Raw genomic sequence first — 21,865 nt, 5'->3', positions numbered from 1 at the left:
TTTGTGTGTCCTCAATTGCTCTGTTTATTGTTGTTCTTAATGTTGCTGGGACGGGTTTGGTTTCGGAATTGGATTGCATTGTTGTGTATTGTTTTGTTAATTGATTAATACATTCATAATAAAAAAAATAAATAAATATATTGAAAAAAATATAAAAAATGTTACTTTGCTAGTCCACCCTTCAACAAGTCACACGGTACTTAGCTACCATTAGTCTGCTGACGTATGCAGTAACATATTGTGTTACTATTATTTTCTACACATAATGATGGATTATTAATCTGCTTGTTCATTAAATGGTAATGTCTGCTTACTTTCTGTTTTAACGTGTTTGAGCTACACTTCTGCTTAAATGTAATCAGCACTTGCACTCTTTACAAAAGTTTTGGTAAGACTACAAATGTGGGTATGGATCCAATACCAAGTAGTTACAGTTCTCCTGTGTCCAGGGACCTACTTCCTGACTTTTAAACAATGACAAAAGTTTTGTGTTTATGAAGAAAATCAATGTAATTGTTGTAGCACTGAGTATTTATGACTCTTGTACTTGGTATCACGACAGTCGATATAGTGGAACTTTGACTTACGAGTTAAATGGTTTCTTGAACAGTATTAATACATGGAAAAGGTTGTACAGTGAAGTAGAGTTCACTATAAGAAACAATAGGCCCTTGTCCACCAAAAGCGTGGTTGCTGGAACCTCTGGTTCCTAGATCTATGGGTTCCTGTAGAAGTGTGTGGTTTGTGTTTCCACCGCATTTCACACATCAGGTAGTTTATACTAATCAGGCTGATGACGCATGGAGGAGTGGGGTACTACATTTCTATACTGATACCATGTAAATAATACCTAAATAATATTAGGTTATTTGACTAAAAAGTACATTTAAATCCGAAGCAATAGTATACAAAACAATATGATTTAAAAAAATATATATAGTGTACCGAATTATTCATAAAAAGTCAAGCTTTTGTCTACAATGTCCAACAGTCAGAAAGTCATCCTCTCAGCAAATGATGAATTAATGAGTCAGGTGATTCCTTTTGGTCCATTTCATCTGTAAATAACAATCTATACATACTACATATCAGTGTTTATCTGTAAATAAAAAATGTATAAATATTAAATGTCAGTGTTTTTCTGTGAATAACAATATATAAATAAAAAAGGTCAGTGTTTATCTGTAAATATATCAATACATGTCAGTATTTTTCTGTAAATAACTATGTATATGTATATATATGTGTGTGTGTGTATATACATATATATAATATATGTATGTGTATATATATATATATGTATGTGTATATATGTATATGTGTGTGTGTGTATGTATATATAGTGTGTATATGTATATATATATATATATATATATATATATATATATATACTGTATATATATGTATACTGTATATATATGTATATATACGCTATAGGTATATATATAGCGTGGCCGTGCCAGTAACCTGAGAGGGTTCCTGGTTCAATCCCCACCTTCTACCAACCTCGTCACGTCCGTTGTGTCCTTGAGCAAGACACTTCACCATTGCTCCTGATGGGTGGTTAGGGCCTTGCAGGGCAGCTCCCGCCATCAGTGTGTGAATGTGGAAATAGTGTCAAAGCGCTTTGAGTACCTTTTGAAGGTAGAAAAGCGCTATACAAGTACAACCCATGTATCATATATATTAAAAAAAGGTCAGTATTTATCTGTAAATAATATATAAATAATACATGTCAGGGTTTATTTGTAAATAACAATATGTGAATAATAAATGTCAGTGTATCTGTAAATAATATATAAATAATAAAGGTCAGTGTGTATTAGGGCTGGGCGATATATGGAATATACTGGATATATCGCGGGTTTGTCTCTGTGCGATATAGAAAATGACTATATGGTGATATTGGAGTATACGTTCTCACGCAGTTGCTTTTAGCTGCGGGGCATTACACTGCATGTGTTTCTCACTCTTTCCTGTCTCTCCTTCTCACAGAGACTTAAAAACAAGCGCACCTTCTTACATACGTCACGTCTCACGTTCAGTGCCACACCAACTAAATGCCGAAGCAACTATTTCCACATCAACACCGTAGGACATATACTATTTGATATGCAGCTCATTTTTATGTGACACTTATGAAATATCTTGTGTGTCATCATGCACAAAAGTGCACTTTATTGGTTTTAAAATGTCTCTGACAATCTTGCACTTTCTGTTTGGAAATGACATGAATGTTTGTGCCACTGCTTAATAACTCTTTAATAAATACACTTTTGCTAAATTGACTTACCGTAGTTGTGATTTCCCTCTCTGCATGAAAGTTTAAAAGTAGCATATATTAATGCAGTATGAAGAAGAATGTTTTAATGTAGACACATAGAATCATCATACTGCTGTCATATATGCATCAAGTGTTCATTCAAGGCTAAGGCAAAATATCCACATATATATCTTGTATCGCGATATGGCCTACAAGTATCGAGATATTAAAAAAAGGCCATATCGCCCAGCCCTAGTGTGTATCTGTAAATAATATATAAATAATAAATGTCAGTGTTCATCTGTAAATAACAACATATAAATAATATATGTAGGGATTTTCCTTCAAAAATGTCACTCTCCCAAGCTTTGAACCGAACTTGGGGGCCGGCATGATGTCATTCCCGGGCCAAATTTGATATTCAAGTGAAACATTTTGCTCACAGTGTATATTTTATGTTTATTATTTCTTTCATTCCATCTACAATGTTAAATTAAAGCTGCCAGCAGCGTTGAATGGGCCCCGGTTGGAATCTGCACTTTTGCATGATATACTTGTTACTATGGTAATGTAATTAGTTACTATGGTAATCTAATTAGTTACTATGGTAATGTGGGTCACAGCAGCTCAGACGAGGCACCAAGCAGTGTGGGTGGGGATCGTTTCCACAGAGTGTTTCCAGAACCTGAAATACGGGTGTCCGAGACAGACATGGAAGGAGATTTTTACAACAAAGTTCTAAATCTTAGTGCTATATCACATATATCAGATTGTAGGTGGGTTTATTTTTTACCCTTCGCATTCATATTTCCTTGTGTTTGTTGCATTTTTGTTGCGTTTCGCTTGATTGTAAAATATGTGGATGGAGAGCGGGTGTGACGTTCATATGTTGTGAATATTCAATCTTTTATCCTTCGTAGTTAATATTGTAACATTCTTTATTTGTATGTACATTCTGGGTGTCTCATTCAGTAAAAAAATGTAAAATTCCATTCCGTTTTTTTTAAGGCGGTCTGTTATAACGTTTTTAGCATTCATTATTGTGAGATTTTGTATTAGTGTTCCTAAAAATAGATATACCCGGCACCCAGACACATTTTTTTCACTAAATTTGGCCCCCGAGTCAAAATAATTTGCCCATACTGATATATTATATTATTATATCATATTATATTTTTATATAATATATGCAATATATTACAATGACCATGTACAATATTACAGTATATGTAACAGCTGCAGCATAAAATAGACATTATAAAAAAAGAGAGGTAGCTAACATGTCAGGTAATAGACAGATATCATCTATTGCTGTATGGCCAGTGATTGTACAGCGGAATGAAGGAGTTCTTGAATCGAATCCAAATCAATCGAATCAGTTTATGGCGTAGACAAAATTTCCTCGCAATTTATCATCGTCCATCTGTTGAGTCTGTCATCTTAAGAGCAACTCGTTTGGTCAAACATTAAAGTACGACCCCTGTTTCTGGCCTAAAAATGGTCGACGGAAACCAATATTGCCGACTTGCTGTTTGTTTTCAAATGATAGACGTCTCCCGCGATTTTCGTGGCAACATGTAAAAATGTTGGAAGGGGTACATTTTTTAAGGGGGCATGACAGAGTCATTTTTGACATTTCATGTTCCAAACCCCGGAAATGTTTTTCCGCAGAACCGAACGCGCTCGAGTGTTACTTTTCCGTGCATGTTCAGTTCCTCTAAAATGCGAGTAATACGAAACGACGCCATTCCATCAGGGCCTACATATACAAGTACCGTATTTTTCGAACTATAAGTCGTCGTTTTTTTCATAGTTTGGCCGGGGGTGCGACGTATACTCCGGAGCGACTTATGTGTGAAATGATTAACACATTACCGTAAAATAACAAATAATATTATTTATCTCATTCACGTGAGCGACGAAGAAAATGTCAGCAATCGTCACACACACGCCAACCAATAAGAATTCGGCGGGGGCGGGTCATGGCAGAAGTGCATTGTGGGTCATGGGATGCTAACTGCTATATGCTATACGCTACTGCCGGAGCTATTAAAATGGATCACATCAACATTGGCGGTAACTTATAAAAACTGAGAAGGGCTGAACTAAAATGTCACCGAAAAGGAAATCATATACTACAGATTACAAGCTGGACGTAGTGAAATATGCTGCAGAGAACGGCGATCGAGCAGCAGAAAGAAAGGACATACCAGAGGCGACACCGAGGGAGAAGATTTCATGGGATTTAGCGATTAGGAGTGACAGATTGTTTGGTAAACGTATAGCATGTTCTATATGTTATAGTTATTTGAATGACTCTTACCATAATATGTTACGTTAACATACCAGGTGGTTATTTATGCCTCATATAACGTACACTTATTCAGCCTGTTGTTCACTATTCTTCATTTATTTTAAATTGCCTTTCAAATGTCTATTCTTGCTGTTGGCTTTTATCAAATACATTTCCACCAAAAATGCGACTTATACTCCAGTGTGACTTATATGTTTTTTTCCTTCTTTATTATGCATTTTCGGCCGGTGCGCCTTATACTCCGGAGCAACTTATAGTCCAAAAAATACGGTAATACAAGTTTATTGCATTTGGGGATAGGTTGATTGGCAACACTAAATGGTCCCTAGTGTGTGAATGTGAGTGTGAATGTTGTCTGTCTATCTGTGTTGGCCCTGCGATGAGATGGCGACTTGTCCAGGGTGTACCCCGCCTTCTGTTCGAATGCAGCTGAGATAGGCTTCAGCACCCCCCGCGACCCCGAACGGGACAAGCGGTAGAAAATGGATGGATGGATGGATGGATGGGTATGATTGCATTATTATTATGTGTTATCAGTGGTTAATTTGGTCTCAAAATAATGTAGATACCAATATTTTGGTACTGGTACCAAAATGTATTTTGATACTTCTCTAAATAAAGGGGACCACAAAAAATGGCATTATTGGCTTTATTGTAACAAAAAAAATCTTACGATACATTAAACATGTGTTTCTTGTTGCAATTGTGTCCTTAAATAAAATAGTGAACATACGAGACAACTTGTCTTTTAAGCAAACAAAGACTCCTAATTAGTCTGCTGACGTATGCAGTAACATATTGTGTCATTTATACACCTATTATTTTGTACACATTATGAGGGACAAACTGTAAAAATTGATTATTAATCCACTTCTTCATTTACTGTTTATGTGCTTATTTTCTGTTTTAACATGTTCTATCTACACTTCTGTTAAAATGTAATAATCACTTATTCCTCTGTTTGATACTTTACATTAGTTTTGGATGATACCACAAATGTAAAAGTAGTTACAGTATCATACATTGGTCATATTCAAAGTCCTCATGTGTACAGGGACATATTTCCTGACTTTATAAACATAATATACATTTTACAAAAACTAAAAAAGATTTTGGGATGCTAAAGAAATATTGATTTAATCATTGTAATATCGACTAGATACGCTCCTGTTCTATAGTATCATTATAGTGGATGTCAGGTGTAGATCCACCCATGGCGTTTGTTTACATTGTGACGGCGGTGAGCTATTGTATCCTCCTACGGTGTGTAGTGAAGCATGTTTAGCTATTTCTTGTCCTGCAGGGATGATACTGTGTTGCCATGGAGACAATGATTAGTGATTTAGAAGTAGCTAAAACACTTCCGAAGGCGAATGGATGTTAGCTGCTAGCTAGCTAGCCATGTCTTAAAGCACCTCTTCCTGAGGGCGTTTCAATATCATTAGTTTTTGGACCAAAATGCGTCCGTTCTCCCTTTTCTGTCTACACACTGTGTCTGCTTGTAAGTACTCTGTGTGTGTGTGCGCTGCCGGTCATGCTCCTCTGCTCGTAAAACCAGTAATGTTGCGACATGACGACGACGTGCCGTCATGCCCGTTTAAAAAAGTGGGGGAGCCCGGTACTTTTTAGAGGCGGTATTGTACTGAATATGATTCATTAGTATCGCGGTACTATGCTAGTACCGGTATACCGTACAAACCTAATGTAGACGATAATATCATTTATCCACATTGTTTTGTAGGTCAATATATCGTCCAGCAAAATGTATCAGCGATTTGCGTCCCTCCGTAAAAAACACAAGTGATGACGTCAAATGACGATGGCGACAAATGTTCTTGTGGTTATTTGTTGCCCCGAGCATTGAATGACACGCACTTCTCTCTTTCTCCCTCCCTCACAGGGGAGATTGACCGATGTTTGAAAAAAGTAGCTGAAGGTGTGGAACAGTTTGAAGACATCTGGCAAAAGGTGAGAATCTTGTCTCTTGTGCTTCTCTTGACCATTTCAACGCAAGGAAACAAATAAAAACACTGGAATATAACGTGACAGTTTATATTTCAGCTTCACAATGCGGCCAACGCAAACCAGAAGGAAAAATACGAGGCTGACCTCAAGAAAGAGATTAAAAAACTACAGGTATGGCTAAGGAGCTGCGCCACCCTCGTTACGGCTGCGGTTTCCCTCAAACCACCAACATGCTTCTAACGTCTCCTAATCTTTCCAGCGATTGAGAGATCAGATAAAAACATGGGTAGCCTCCAACGAGATCAAAGACAAACGGCAGCTAGTGGAGAACCGTAAGCTTATCGAGACGGTACGACGCCGTTGCATCTCCTCGGGCTATTGAAGATACCTTCTCCCTCCCTAGCGTTTGACTCTTGTGTTCTGTGTAGCAAATGGAGCGCTTCAAAGTGGTGGAGCGGGAAACAAAAACGAAAGCCTACTCCAAAGAAGGCTTGGGGCTGGCTCAAAAAGTCGACCCGGCTCAGCGGGAAAAGGAGGAGACGGGCCAATGGCTGACGGTAACGCACCTTCTGTTCCCAAGGACGGAGACATTTGGACTCAGGGAAAACCTCACTGCTTGTCCTCTCCTCCCGTAGAATACCATAGACACTTTAAATATGCAGGTGGATCAGTTTGAAAGTGAGGTGGAGTCGCTTTCCGTTCAAACGCGAAAGAAGAAGGGCGATAAAGAGGTCAGTTTAGCTTTACGTAAAAGGGGAACTGCACTTTAAAAAAGAAAATGTCTATCATTCGCAAACCCTATGGAAGACAAGAGCACGTTTTTCTTTTTTCTATGCATTCTAAGTCGTAAAATAAGGCAAGTAAAAGGTGTCTAACAATGCAGCTAATGGGAGTACTCTATTGCAGTGATTTTCAACCACTGTGCCGCGGCACACTAGTGTGCCGTGAGATAGTGTCTGGTGTGCCGTGGGAAATTATCGTATTTCCTGCACTTTAAGGCGCACCGGATTATAAGGCGCACCTTCAATGAATGGCATATTTCAAAACTTTGTTCATATATAAGGCGCACCTATGCATCCATTAGATGGAGCTGCGCTAAAGGGAATGTCAACAAAACAGTCAGATAGGTCAGTCAAACTTTACAAACCAGCGTTCTGACAACTCTGTTCACTCCCAAAATGAATAAACAGCTGTTTTATTATTTTCCCTGAGGTAAAGTCAGTGACGTGGTGTTTTGTTTATCTTTTAACAGCAAGGTATAACATGTAGTGCAACATTTATATCACATAGTGGAGGGGAACTTTTCCCTGATTCAATAAACAGGTAAAAAACAGTGATACTGTTACGGTAAGTCAAAGGTTAGTGCAATCACAATATAGTAACACTCCAAATAGTGCAGAGCAATAACAATATATCAATAACTCAACGTTGCTCAAACGTTAATGTCACACAACACAACACACAAAGTAAACATGTAGAGCTCACTTTATGAACTTATTCCTCATCCACGAATCCCTCCAATTATTCTTCTTCTTCAGTGTCCGAATTAAACAGTTGGGCGGATACGGCATCTCGTGGAAGTGGTCATTAATGGAGTCAGTGTCGCTGCTGCTATATTCCCGTGTTCTACTGCGTGACTGATCCTCTTAAGTTTCAACTCTGCGTCGTAAGCATGTCTCTTAATAGGAGCCATTTTGGGCTCTTTACATAAACTAACAAATGTATATCAAAACGGCACGCCTCGCACAGTCATATATCCCAGCATGCACCGCGCGCTTCTTCTTCTTCTACGGGGGCGGCTTACCATAGCTGCGATTGATTGATTGATTGATTGATTGATTGATTGATTGATTGAAACTTTTACCTGTTGGAGGCTCAATATTGGTCCATATATAAGGCACACCGGATTATAAGGCGCACTGTCAGCTTTTGACAAAATTGGAGGTTTTTAGGTGCGCCTTATAGTGCGGAAAATACGGTATTCAACTTCACCTAATCAATAATCATAATAATGTGCCGTTGTTTGGTGCCTGTGCTGTGTAGAGCTTGGCAGGGTAATCTTGTAATACTCCATATCGGACCCGGGGTGGACCGCTCGCCTGTGCATCGGTTGGGGACATCTCTGCGCTGCTGACCTGTCTCCGCTCGAGATGGTCTCCTGCAGGCCCCACTATGGACTGGACTCTCACTATTATGTTAGATCGACAATGAACTGGACTCTCACTATTACGTTAGATCCACTATGGACTGGACTCTCACACTATTATGTTAGATCCACTATGGACTGGACTCACACTATTATGTTAGATCCACTATGGACTGGACTCTCACTATTATGTTAGATCCACTATGGACTGGACTCTCACTATTATGTTAGATCCACTATGGACTGAACTCTCACTATTATGTTAGATCCACTATGGACTGGACTCTCACTTTTATGTTAGAGCCACTATGGACTGGACTCTCACACTATTATGTTAGATCCACTATGGACTGGACTCTCACACTATTATGTTAGATCCACTATGGACTGGACTCTCTCACTATTATGTTAGATCCACTATGGACTGGACTCTCACTATTATGTTAGATCCACTATGGACTGGACTCTCACACTATTATGTTAGATCCACTATGGACTGGACTCTCACACTATACTGTTAGATCCACTATGGACTGGACTCTCACAATATTATGTTAGATCCACTATGGACTGGACTCTCACACTATTATGTTAGATCCACTATGGACTGGACTCTCACTATTATGTTAGATCCACTATGGACTGGACTCTCACAATATTATGTTAGATCCACTATGGACTGGACTCTCACACTATTATGTTAGATCCACTATGGACTGGACACTCACACTATTATGTTAGATCCACTATGGACTGGACTCTCACTGTTATGTTAGATCCACTATGGACTGGACTCTCACTATTATGTCAGACCCACTCGACGTCCATATGCGTTCCTCTCCAAGGTTTCTCATAGTCATTAACATCGACGTCCCATTGGGGTTGTGAGTTTTTCCTTGCCCTTATGTGGGCTCTGTACCGCGGATGTCGTTGTGGCTCGTGCAGCCCTTTGAGACACTTGTGATTTAGGGCTATACAAATAAACATTGATTGATTGAAATCAGTAGGTGGCAGCAGGTAGTTCATTGCTTTTGTAGAAGTCGGAACGCGTCGAGGATGGTTTATCGTGATCCCAATATGCAGCGGGAGACAGCGTGCAGGTAAAAAGGTATGTCACGCTTAAACCAAAAATGAACAAAAGGCAAGTCCCGCTAGGAAAAGGCACTGAAGCATAGGGATGGCTATGTAAAACAAAAGTAAAACTGAACTGGCTACAAAGTCAACAAAAACAGAATGCTGGACAACAGCAAAAACTTACAGCGTGTGGAGCAAAGACGGCGTCCACATGACAATCAACAGTGTCCCCACAAAGGAGGGTAGCGTATGCACAACTTAAATAGTCTTGATTGCGAATACAAAGCAAGTGCGGGCAATAGCACTCAAAGGAAGGCGTGAAGCTGCTACAGGAGAACACCAAAACAGGAAGGGTCTCCAAAATAACAGCGCAAGACAGGAACTAAAGCACTACACACAGAAAACAACAACAAATTCAAAATAAGGCACGACAACCAGGTGGAGTTTCATTTTTTAACCTTTTCTGCTAGTGGTGTGCCTCCGTATTTTTTTTATTAAATAAAATGTGCCTTGGCTCAAAAAAGGTTGAAAAACACTGCTCTATTGCGGCCATAAACATCCAAAAAGCGCGTATTAGCGATATTCTTGTAAGCGCTAACACCAAGGAACTACTTTTAGAGGCACCGTGATCGCAGACTGTTTATTTACACATCTCGTGTATTTTCAAAATCAGATTTTTTTTTCTTCAGCTGACTGTTTGCACTACAAGTAAAATGTGATCTGTATCAGACTCCAGTGTAAACCCGTACAGGCCCCTACATGGCCCCGATGTGGCCTCCACGTCAATACAGTGCACAGTTCGATAAAGTAGAAACAAAGGATTGCGTAAATGACCACAGAAGTCGCTACTACAAAATAAAATAAAAGTTGTCACACCTTAATAATGAGTGTCTTTTAAATGAAAGTAACATAGTGTATGAATGGATGTATATAGTGAAATATATTTGGGAGGGTTGTAATCTTTTATGGACGTTAAGTAAAGGAGGCACAGACATCAGTGTGGATCGAGTCAACTTACACAATGTACGTAAGCAAAGTATTGATTTTCGTCCTTCAACAATCACTTTTTCTTTGAAATCACAATATATATTCATATATTACATATTAGGGGTGTCAAATTGATCGAATTTCGATTATGTGTAACAATTAATTGGTTAAAAGAAAATCAAAGCAATTTTTTCAAATTTATTTTTTAAGTAATTTTTTCCAAAATGTGTCTTCAGTAAATATTTGGGTCTAATTTTATCAAACAAAACTACCGTATTTTTCGGAATATAAGTCGCACCTGCCGAAAATGCATAATAAAGAAGGAAAAAAACATAAGTCGCACTGGAGTATAAGTCGCATTTTTTGGGGAAATGTATTTGATAAAAGCCAACAGCAAGAATAGACATTTGAAAGGCAATTTAAAATAAATAAAGAATAGTGAACAACAGGCTGAATAAGTGTACGTTATATGAGGCATAAATAACCAACTGGTATGTTAACGTAACATATTATGGTAAGAGTCATTCAAATAACTATAACATATAGAACATGCTATACGTTTACCAAACAATCTGTCACTCCTAATCGCTGAATCCCATGAAATCTTATACGTCTAGTCTCATACGTGAATGAGATAAATAATATTATTTGATATTTTACACTAATGTGTTCATCATTTCACACAAGTCGCTCCTGAGTATAAGTCGCACCCCCGGCCAAATTATGAAAAAATACTGCGACTTATAGTCTGAAAAATACGGTAGTTTCTTTCAAAATAATATAACAGTTTATCCGAGCTGTGTTATCTATTTTATGGAGGGATGTAGTTAATCATAGAACTGGCACCCAATGTTATTTTTAAAAATTTATTGATTTTGAATCGAGAATTGTTTTGATTCTGAATGATGTGGTGGCCAAAGATTCACGGCCCCATTACATATGGCCCTATTACTTGTGCACTGTTGACGAGTGATGCACCGAAAATGTGGCTGTTGAAAATAGACGTTGCTCACGGAAGCTGGATGTTGTGATGAAGTACCCACTTCTGCTGGCATCTTTTCCCAGAAGTCCCATACGAGTCTCGTTCAGCTCACATTGCCGTTTAGACTGAAGTCACATCTGAAAAGATCGGATTCGGATTATCTCCTGATGTGGCCTGAATCTGATGCGAAAAGGTCAGTCTTTAGGCACTAAGGAGCGTTTAAATTGGCAAAAAAAAAATGTCCAATCTGTGTCCCTTGAGGGCAAATAAATGTAATTGGGTGTGCAGTGTAAATGGGGCCGCTTGAGAGAGAACTAGCTTATGCGGCTGTATTGACATATTGAGCTGCTGCATCGCCTCTGAGTCTAGATCAGTGCTTTTCAACCTTTTTTGAGCCATGACACCTTTTTTACGTTGAAAAAATGCGGAGGCACACCACCAGCAGAAATCATTAAAAAATGAAACTCTGTTGACAATAAAAAGTCGTTGTCGCAATTGTTGGATATGACTTTAAAGCATAACCAAGCATGCATCACTATAGCTCTTGTCTCAAAGTAGGTGTACTGTCGTGACTTATTTTGAGTTTTTTGCTGTTTTCTGTGTGTAGTGTTTTAGTTCTTGTCTTGTGCTCCTATTTTGGTGGCTTTTTCTCTTTTTTTAAATATTTTCCAGTAGCAGTTACATGTCTTCCTTTGAGCGATATTTCCCGCATCTACAGTATTTTTCGGACTATAAGGCGCTCCAGAGTATACGTCGCACCAGCCGAAAATGCATAATAAAGAAGGAAAAAAACATATAAGTCGCACTGGAGTATAAGTCGCATTTTTGGGGGAAATGTATTTGATAAAAGCTAACACCAAGAATAGACATTTGAAAGGCAATTTAAAATAAATAAAGAATAGTGAACAACAGGCTGAATAAGTGTACGTTATGAGGCATAAATAACCAACTGGTATGTTAACGTAACATATTATGGTAAGAGTCATTCAAATAACTATAACATATAGAACATGCTATACGTTTACCAAACAATCTGTCACTCCTAATCACTAAATCCCATGAAATGTTATACGTCTAGTCTCTTACGTGAATGAGCTAAATCATATTATTTGATATTTTACGCTAATGTGTTAATCATTTCACACATAAGACGCTCCTGAGTATAAGTCGCACCCTCGGCCAAACTATGAAAAAATACTGCGACTTATAGTCCGAAAAATACAGTACTTTGTTTTAGCAATCAAGAATATTTCAGTTGTTTTTATCCTTCTTTGTGAGGACATTGTTGATTGTCATGTCATGTTCGGATCTACTTTGTGGACGCCGTCTTTGCTCCACAGTAAGTCTTTGCTGTTGTCCAGCATTCTGTTTTTGTTTACTTTGTAGCCAGTTCAGTTTTAGTTTCGTTCTGCATAGCCTTCCCTACGCTTCAAAGCCTTTTCTTAGGGGCACTCGCCTTTTGTTTATTTTTAGTTTAAGCATTATACACATTTTTACCTGCATGCTGCCTTCCGCTCTTTCCGACATCTACAAAGCAATAAGCCACCTACTGATATGGAAGAGTATTACACGGTTGCTCTGGACAGCACCGACACTCAACAACAATACATCATTTGCAGACTATAATTACTGCTTTGCAAAAAATATTTTTAACCCGAATAGGTGAAATTAGATAATCTCCCACGGCACACCAGACTGCATCTCACGGCGCACTAGTGTGCCGCAGCACAGTGGTTGAAAAACACTGGTCTAGATGATAAATCATGTCTCTGACCTGGATAGTAGAATTTTGCGGAAATAAACCCGAGACCTGGGGAGATGGCGAGAAAGACACGAAAATACTTCTGTTATCAGAAACTTGTTTTTTTTAACCCTTTTGTGAGGATTATGAGGAATTCTTCATCTAACCGGGAAGATTTAAACATCCCATTAGTTGGCCATTGCAGTGAGAGCAGACATTGTACAGTAAGTGTTTTTTTTTTTTTATGTTTATAGTTTGTACATCTTGTTTAGCACTTAGCAATACTGCTACATGATGATTAGTGTTTCACTAAAGTTGGATCTGTATAGCAACGTACGTAAATATTACATGTTATGAATGTTACTACATTGCATATATACTTAGTGTGTAAATAAAAGGATGATGAAGGCTTTTGGATGTTTTTTACAGCACTTTAAAGGCGGAATGCAGTACTACAATTGGCTCCGTTGTTAGCTGACATTTGCTAACAAAAAATATGTTCTTGTCTTACATGGGGATTGTGAAAGATAAAGTGCAGTTCCCCTTGTAAGCATGGCGCTCCGCATGTTTGCACTTGAAAACTCATCCTCCTCTCCGTCAAGCAGAAGCAAGATCGCATCGACGAGCTCAAGCGGCTGATCGAGAGACATCGGTTCCACATTCGCATGTTGGAGACCATTTTGCGTATGCTGGACAACGACTCGGTGCCGGTGGACGCCATTCAGAAGATCAAAGACGACGTGGAGTACTACATCGACTCTTCTCAAGACCCTGACTTCGAAGAGAACGAGTTCCTGTATGACGACTTGGATCTGGAAGACATACGTGAGCCCACCGCCGTTTGTAGCGCAGCTCTTCTTTTAGGCGCACTGCTTCAGGAGGCCGTGCTTTGTTCCCGCTGCAGCGTTAGTGGCCACCTCTCCGTCGGGCCAAGGCAACTTGGAGGATGAAATGTATCTCCACTCCAGCAGCACTCCCACTTCAACCACCTCCTCCTCGCCCATACCTCCATCGCCGGCCACGTGCGCTGCAGTGAGTGCTTTCCTTTGTGCCTTTTTCAACGTCAATGATTGCTCTTGTTTGCCGTACATACAGAAAACCTATTTCCTCAAAAGGTGGCCTGTGCTCTAATATATTTTATTAATTCATTTAGGGCTGGGCGATATGACCTTTTATTAATATCTCAATATTTTTAAGCCATGTCACGATACACCATATATATGTGGATATTTTGCCTTAGCCTTGAATGAACACTTGATGCATATAATGACAGCAGTATGATGATTCTATGTGTCTACATTAAAACATTCTTCTTCATACTGCATTAATATATGCTACTTTTAAACTTTCATCCAGAGAGGGAAATCACAACTAAGTCAATTTAGCAAAAGTGTATTTATTAAACATTTATTAAGCAGTGGCACAAATATTCATGTCATTTCCAAACAGAAAGTGCAAGATTGTCAGAGACATTTTAAAACAAGCTATTAGTGCACTTTTATGCATGATGTCACTAAGATGACATATCAAAACAACACTAAATTAAAGTCCACTTTTTGTACAGAACGCAACTACAATAGTTTCAAACAAATAAAGTGCACTTTTGTGCATGATGTCACACAAGATATTTCAATAAGTGTCAAATAAAAATGAGCTGCATAATAGGAAATCAAATAGTGTATGTCCTTCACTATGTGGTAGGTTCCTGCGGACGTTATCTCCTTCTGTTGTTGACTATTTGTTTTATACGGTGTTGATGTGGAAATGGTTGCTTGGGCATTTTGTGGGTGTGGCACCGAACGGAGATGTTGACATGCGGAGTTTCAAGCACTCTTCATTCTCTAGCGGGTGACTTTTCAAATGATGCTACAAATTAGCAGTGCTGCTACTTTTTGTAGCAACGCTTTTGCCGCATACTTGTTCGACATCTTCCCGCTTGAAGCCAAACCACCGCCAGACGATGGGCCCTGTGCTGTTTATCTTAGGAATTCATTTTTCCTTCATTTGTTACCAGATTCGCACCTTCTTTCAATCAATCAATCAATGTTTATTTATATAGCCCTAAATCACAAGTGTCTCAAAGGGCTGCACAAGCCACAACGACATCCTCTGTACAAAGCCCACATAAGGGCAAGGAAAAACTCACCCCAGTGGGACGTCGATGTGAATGACTATGAGAAACCTTGGAGAGGACCGCATATGTGGGTAACCCCCCCCCCTCTAGGGGAGACCGAATGCAATGAATGTCGAGTGGGTCTGACATAATATTGTGAGAGTCCAGTCCATAGTGAATCCAACATAATAGTAAGAGTCCAGTCCATAGTGGGGCCAGCAGGACACCATCCCGAGCGGAGACGGGTCAGCAGCGCAGAGATGTTCCCAGCCGATGCACAGGCGAGCGGTCCACCCCGGGTCCCGACTCTGGACAGCCAGCACTTCATCCATGGCCACCGGACCTGTGCCCCCCGCCCTCCACAAGGAAGTGGGGAGCAGAGGAGAAAAGAAAAGAAACGGCAGATCAACTGGTCTAAAGGGGGGTTTATTTAAAGGCTAGAGTATACAAATGAGTTTTAAGATGGGACTTAAATGCTTCTACTGAGGTAGCATCTCTAATTGTTACCGGGAGGGCATTCCATAGTACTGGAGCCCCAATAGAAAACGCTCTATAGCCCGCAGACTTTTTTTGGGCTCTGGGAATCACTAATAAGCCGGAGTTCTTTGAACGCAGATTTCTTGCCGGGACATATGGTACAATACAATCGACAAGATAGGACGGAGCTAGACCGTGTAGTATTTTATACGTAAGTAGTAAAACCTTAAAGTCACATCTTAAGTGCACAGGAAGCCAGTGCAGGTGAGCCAGTATAGGCGTAATATGATCAAACTTTCTTGTTCTTGTCAAAAGTCTAGCAGCCGCATTTTGTACCAATTGTAATCTTTTAATGCTAGACATAGGGAGACCCGAAAATAATACGTTACAGTAGTCGAGACGAGACGTAACGAACGTATGAATAATGATCTCAGCGTCGCTAGTGGATAAAATAGAACGAATTTTAGCGATATTACGGAGATGAAAGAAGGCCGTTTTAGTAACACTCTTAATGTGTGACTCAAACGAGAGAGCTAGGTGGAAGATAATACCCAGATTCTTTACTGATTCGCCTTGTGTAATTGTTTGGTTGTCAAATGTTAAGGTGGTATTATTAAATAAATGTCGGTGTTTAGCAGGACCGATAATCAGCATTTCCGTTTTCTTAGCGTTGAGTTGCAAGAAGTTAGCGGACATCCATTGTTTAATTTCATTAAGACACGCCTCCAGTTGACTACAATCCGGCGTGTTGGTCAGCTTTAGGGGCATGTAGAGTTGGGTGTCATCAGCATAACAATGAAAGCTAACACCGTATTTGCGTATGATGTCGCCTAGCGGCAGCATGTAATTACTAAAGAGTGCAGGGCCAAGAACCGAACCCTGAGGAACTCTGCACGTTACCTTAACATAGTCTGAGGTCACATTATTATGGGAGACGCACTGCATCCTGTCAGTAAGATAAGAGTTAAACCACGACAAAGCTAAGACTGACATACCAATACGTGTTTTGATATGCTCTAATAAAATATTATGATCGACGGTATCGAAAGCAGCGCTAAGATCAAGAAGCAGCAACATAGATGACGCATCAGAATCCATCGTTAGCAGTAGATCATTAGTCATTTTTGCGAGGGCTGTCTCCGTAGAGTGATTTGTCCTGAAACCGGATTGAAAAGGTTCACAGAGATTGTTAGACACTAAGTGTTCATTTAGCTGCTGTGCGACAATTTTTTCGAGGATTTTCGAAATAAAGGGAAGGTGAGACACCGGTCGGTAGTCTACCATGAGGTCAGGATCAAGGTTAGGTCTTTTGAGCAGAGGATGAATAACCGCTTTCTTGAATGCTAGGGGAACAGTGCCAGAGGAAAGTGATAAGTTTACCACTCGCACCACTCCGCTAGCATCACAGCTAATGTTACCCATGCTGCTACCTCTCTGCTCAGCGAGGGTGTATGACGCGACAGTATGTGACGTATGTAAGAAGGTGCGCTTGTTTTATGTCTCTGTGAGAAGGAGAGACAAGGAAGAGTGATAAAAGCCTGTAGTGTAATGCCCGCAGCTAAAAGCAACTGCGTGAGAAGGTATACTCCAATATCACCATCTAGTCATTTTCTATATCGCACAGAGACAAACCTGCGATATATCCAGTATATTGATATATTGCCCAGCCCTAAATTCATTAATTTTCCTTTATTTAACAAGGTAAAAACTCATAGCACGTACAAATATGCATTAGACACTCTTACAGACATCACACATTGGACGTTTTTGTATGTAGGAATTGTTTTAGTTACAGTTATGTTCATAATAATAGCAGTGTGTTTAAAAAGGTGAGTAAACCTCAATATTCTTCAAATAAATTGTATTTTAATGAACACAAATGCATTGGGGATACTGCACATTCTATATGTTGACATCTTTCTTTACAAAACTCAAATGTACTGTATAAACTAAGAAAGGCTTGCAGATTCAACTTTCCTTAGAATTATTAACTATAATTTAGTTGCATAACCACAGTTTCAGATAACTGCTTCACATCTGTGGCACATGGAGTTCACCAACTTCTGGCACCGGTCAACAGGTATTGCAGCCCAGGACAATTGTACTACGTTCCACAATTCCTCTGCAGTTTTTGGTTTTGCCTCATGAACAGCATTTTTTTATGTCAGCCCACAAGTTTTCAATGGGATTAACGTCCGGGGATTGTACTGGTCACTTCATTACTTGAATTCTGTTTGTCTGGAACCATGATTTTGCTTGCTTGCTGGCATATTTGGGGTCATTGTCTTGTTGAAACACCCATTTCAAGGGCATTTCCTCTTCAGCATATGGCAACATGACTTCTTCCAGTATTCTGATGTACTCAAGCTGATCCAGGATCCCTGGTACGCTATAAATAGGACCAACACCATAGTACGAGAAACATCCCCATATCATGATGCTCGCACCACTGTCTTCACTATGTACTGGGGCTTGAATTCAGTTTTTGCAGGACGTCTGACAAACTGTCTGTGGCCGTTAGACCCAAAAAGAACAATCTTATTCTCATCAGTCCACAAATATTACACCATTTCTTTTTAGGCCAGTCAATGGGTTCTTTGGCAAATTGTAACCGCTTCAGCACGTCTTTTTTTTAACAATGGGACATTGCGGGGGCTTCTTGCTGGTAGCTTGGCTTCAGATAGATGTGGTCTGATTGTTACAGTACTCACAGGTCTGATTGTTACAGTAGTCACAGGTCTGATTGTTACAGTACTCACAGGTCTGATTGTTACAGTAGTCACAGGTCTGATTGTTACAGAACTCACAGGTCTGATTGTTACAGTACTCACAGGTCTGATTGTTACAGTACTCACAGGTCTGATTGTTACAGTACTCACAGGTCTGATTGTTACAGTAGTCACAGGTCTGATTGTTACAGTAGTCACAGGTCTGATTGTTACAGTACTCACAGGTCTGATTGTTACAGTAGTCACAGGTCTGATTGTTACAGTACTCACAGGTCTGATTGTTACAGTACTCACAGGTCTGATTGTTACAGTAGTCACAGGTCTGATTGTTACAGTACGCACAGGCCATCTTAGATCTTCTTTGATCCTCCTGGAGCTGATCATTGGCTGAGCCTTTGCCATTTTGGTTATTCTCCCATCCATTCCAATAGTCCTTTTTCTTTTTCTTCCTCGCCTTTTTAGTTTTGGCTGCCATTTTAAAGCATTTGATATCATTTTAGCTGAACAGCCTATCATTTTCTGCACTTCTTTATAGGTTTTCCCCTCTTCTATTAAATTATTAAAGGATGCTCTTCTTCTGAACAGTGTCTTCAACGACCCATTGTACTCTGTTTTTCCAAGGACAAATGCACAGCCAGCATATGCAGTGTCAGTTGCCTTGATCCTTAAATAAGGGCCACGTGTTTAACACCTTTTTTTCCCACATAATCAATGACCTCACTAATTGAACTACGCACTGCTATTTCTTTGAACACGCCCCTTTCAGTAAATGATTCAGTTTCACAGAATCAGCAGCATGCACGTCATGCCTGTTGGGTCTGTTGGTTTTCTATACCTTTACTAAACATTCTAGAAACTTACTTGCAGTGTAGAAGTTGAAATTCTAACAAAAACAGTGATTTATCTTGCTAGTGATGTGGGACTGCTATTATTTTGAACACAACTGTATATTAACATTGTACAAACATTGCTTGGAATGATGAATGAAGACTCCATACATGTAGAAACGCTATGGATGGTTTTACCTCTGGTTCAAGGCAGGAAGTTAATTTTCAACCCGCCACCCATGCATTGAGCGAACTCGTCCACAACTTTGGGTCATGGCACCAACAATAACACACCATTTTTTGTGTCTCTGCTTGTGTTTAATTAAAACTATTTGCATTATGGCCGTCAGCGAAGGAAAAAAAAACAATAAATTAGCTGCACAGTTTGATAAGCCGCAGGGTTCAAAGCGTAGGAAATAGCTAGCGGCTTATAGTCCGCAATTTACAATACTTGAAATACATTTTTTAGTTCCTTAGTTTTGCAGAGTGCCAACTTTGTTCCAGGGTCTTTCAGCTGTAGTGCTTATGCTGACAGGCTATTCAGATGCTTGATTTTCAAAATAAAGCATAAAGGAAAATTATTATATTTGAGATGTTTTGCAAACAAATTACCGTACAGCCAATAGTGTGTAAATATTAGACAATATACAGTATATCCTTTCTTACAATATATTACATTTCTTTAAATGTTTTTATTGTCGTGGCGGTGCGCTACAAACAATTACACCAGGAGACAGCCGCTACTCTCTGCAGTTTAGTAGAAAGTGGAGGAAAGAACTTGTGTGATGCACGTGTTCTGCGTCTAACCTCCCACAAGCCCACTTGTGTTGTAATCCTCTGCTGTGCTGACTAAAAAGTGGATTGTCTCCTCCTGCAGGACAACTCCGAGGACGATAAGAAAAGGGGACGGTCGACAGACAGTGAAGTTAGCCAGGTGAGATCTTTTTCTCCTGTGTGGGAACTTGCTTTCTGTCACCTTCTGCATGCCTGGTCTCTTTCTTCACATGTTTACTACCACCTTGTTTACTACCACCTTGTTAACGACCACCTTGTTAACGACCACCTTGTTAACGACCACCTTGTTAACGGCCACCTTGTTTACGGCCACCTTGTTTACGGCCACCTTGTGTACTACTTACTACCTCGTTAACTACTGCCTTGTTTATTATTACCTTATTTACGACCACCTTGTTAACGACCACCTTGTGTATTACTTACTACCTCGTTAACTACTGCCTTGTTTATTATTACCTTATTTACGACCACCTTGTGTATTACTTACTACCTCGTTAACTACTGCCTTGTTTATTATTACCTAGTTTGTTACTATTATTACTACCATGTTTATTATTACCTTGCTAACGACCACCTTGTTTACGACCACCTCGTGGATGACCACCTTGTTTACGATTACCTTGTGTACCACTTACCTCGTTAACTACTGCCTTGTTTGCTACTGCCCTGTTTATTATTACCTAGTTTATTACTATAACTATTAATGCCATGTTTATTACTACCTTGTTTATTATTACATTATTTACGAGTACCTTGTTATTACCTTGTTTACTACTACCTCTCCTGCTGGCCCCACTATGGACTGGACTCTCACACTATTATGTTACATCCACTATGGACTGGACTCTCACACTATTATGTTAGATCCACTATGGACTGGACTCTCTCACTATTATGTTAGATCCACTATGGACTGGACTCTCAGACTATTATGTTAGATCCACTATGGACTGGACTCTCACACTATTATGTTAGAACCACTATGGACTGGACTCTCACACTATTATGTTAGATCCACGATGGACTGAACTCTCACACTATTATAGAAAATGGATGGATGGATGGAACTACGGACTGAACTCTCACACTATTATGTTAGATCCACTATGGACTGGACTCTCACTATTATGTTAGATCCACTATGGACTGGACTCTCACTATTATGTTAGATCCACTATGGACTGGACTCTCACATTATTAACTAGATCCACTATGGACTGGACTCTCACACTATTATGTTAGATCCACTATGGACTGGACTCTCACACTATTATGTTAGATCCACTATGGACTGGACTCTCACATTATTAACTAGATCCACTATGGACTGGACTCTCACACTATTATGTTAGATCCACTATGGACTTGACTCTCACACTATTATGTTAGATCCACTATGGACTGGACTCTCACACTATTATGTTAGATCCACTATGGACTGGACTCTCACAC

At 39.5% G+C, this 21,865-nt stretch overlaps 1 protein-coding gene across 5 annotated transcripts in view; it reads left to right on the top strand.

Annotated features, from left to right (window-relative positions):
• The window catches only part of LOC133604628 (CCR4-NOT transcription complex subunit 3-like), a 53,645-nt gene that overhangs the window by 9,841 nt on the left and 21,939 nt on the right, over positions 1–21,865 (top strand). For 2 of the 5 annotated variants that reach the window (XM_061957943.2, XM_061957911.2), the window contains exons 3-10: positions 6,478–6,545; positions 6,627–6,713; positions 6,802–6,891; positions 6,971–7,099; positions 7,178–7,273; positions 14,075–14,297; positions 14,377–14,504; positions 20,496–20,552. In XM_061957943.2, coding sequence (XP_061813927.2) covers positions 6,478–6,545; positions 6,627–6,713; positions 6,802–6,891; positions 6,971–7,099; positions 7,178–7,273; positions 14,075–14,297; positions 14,377–14,504; positions 20,496–20,552 — 878 coding nt within the window. The remainder of the gene's footprint in view (positions 1–6,477; positions 6,546–6,626; positions 6,714–6,801; positions 6,892–6,970; positions 7,100–7,177; positions 7,274–14,074; positions 14,298–14,376; positions 14,505–20,495; positions 20,553–21,865) is intronic. The other 3 variants (XM_061957934.2, XM_061957926.2, XM_061957919.2) reach the window with 3 other exon arrangements.

Source organism: Nerophis lumbriciformis, linkage group LG04 (genome assembly GCF_033978685.3).
Source record: "Nerophis lumbriciformis linkage group LG04, RoL_Nlum_v2.1, whole genome shotgun sequence".
Taxonomy (NCBI): Eukaryota; Metazoa; Chordata; class Actinopteri; order Syngnathiformes; family Syngnathidae; genus Nerophis; species Nerophis lumbriciformis.
Note: the sequence above shows the minus strand (reverse complement) of the source record. Positions and strands in the feature narration are given on the sequence as shown.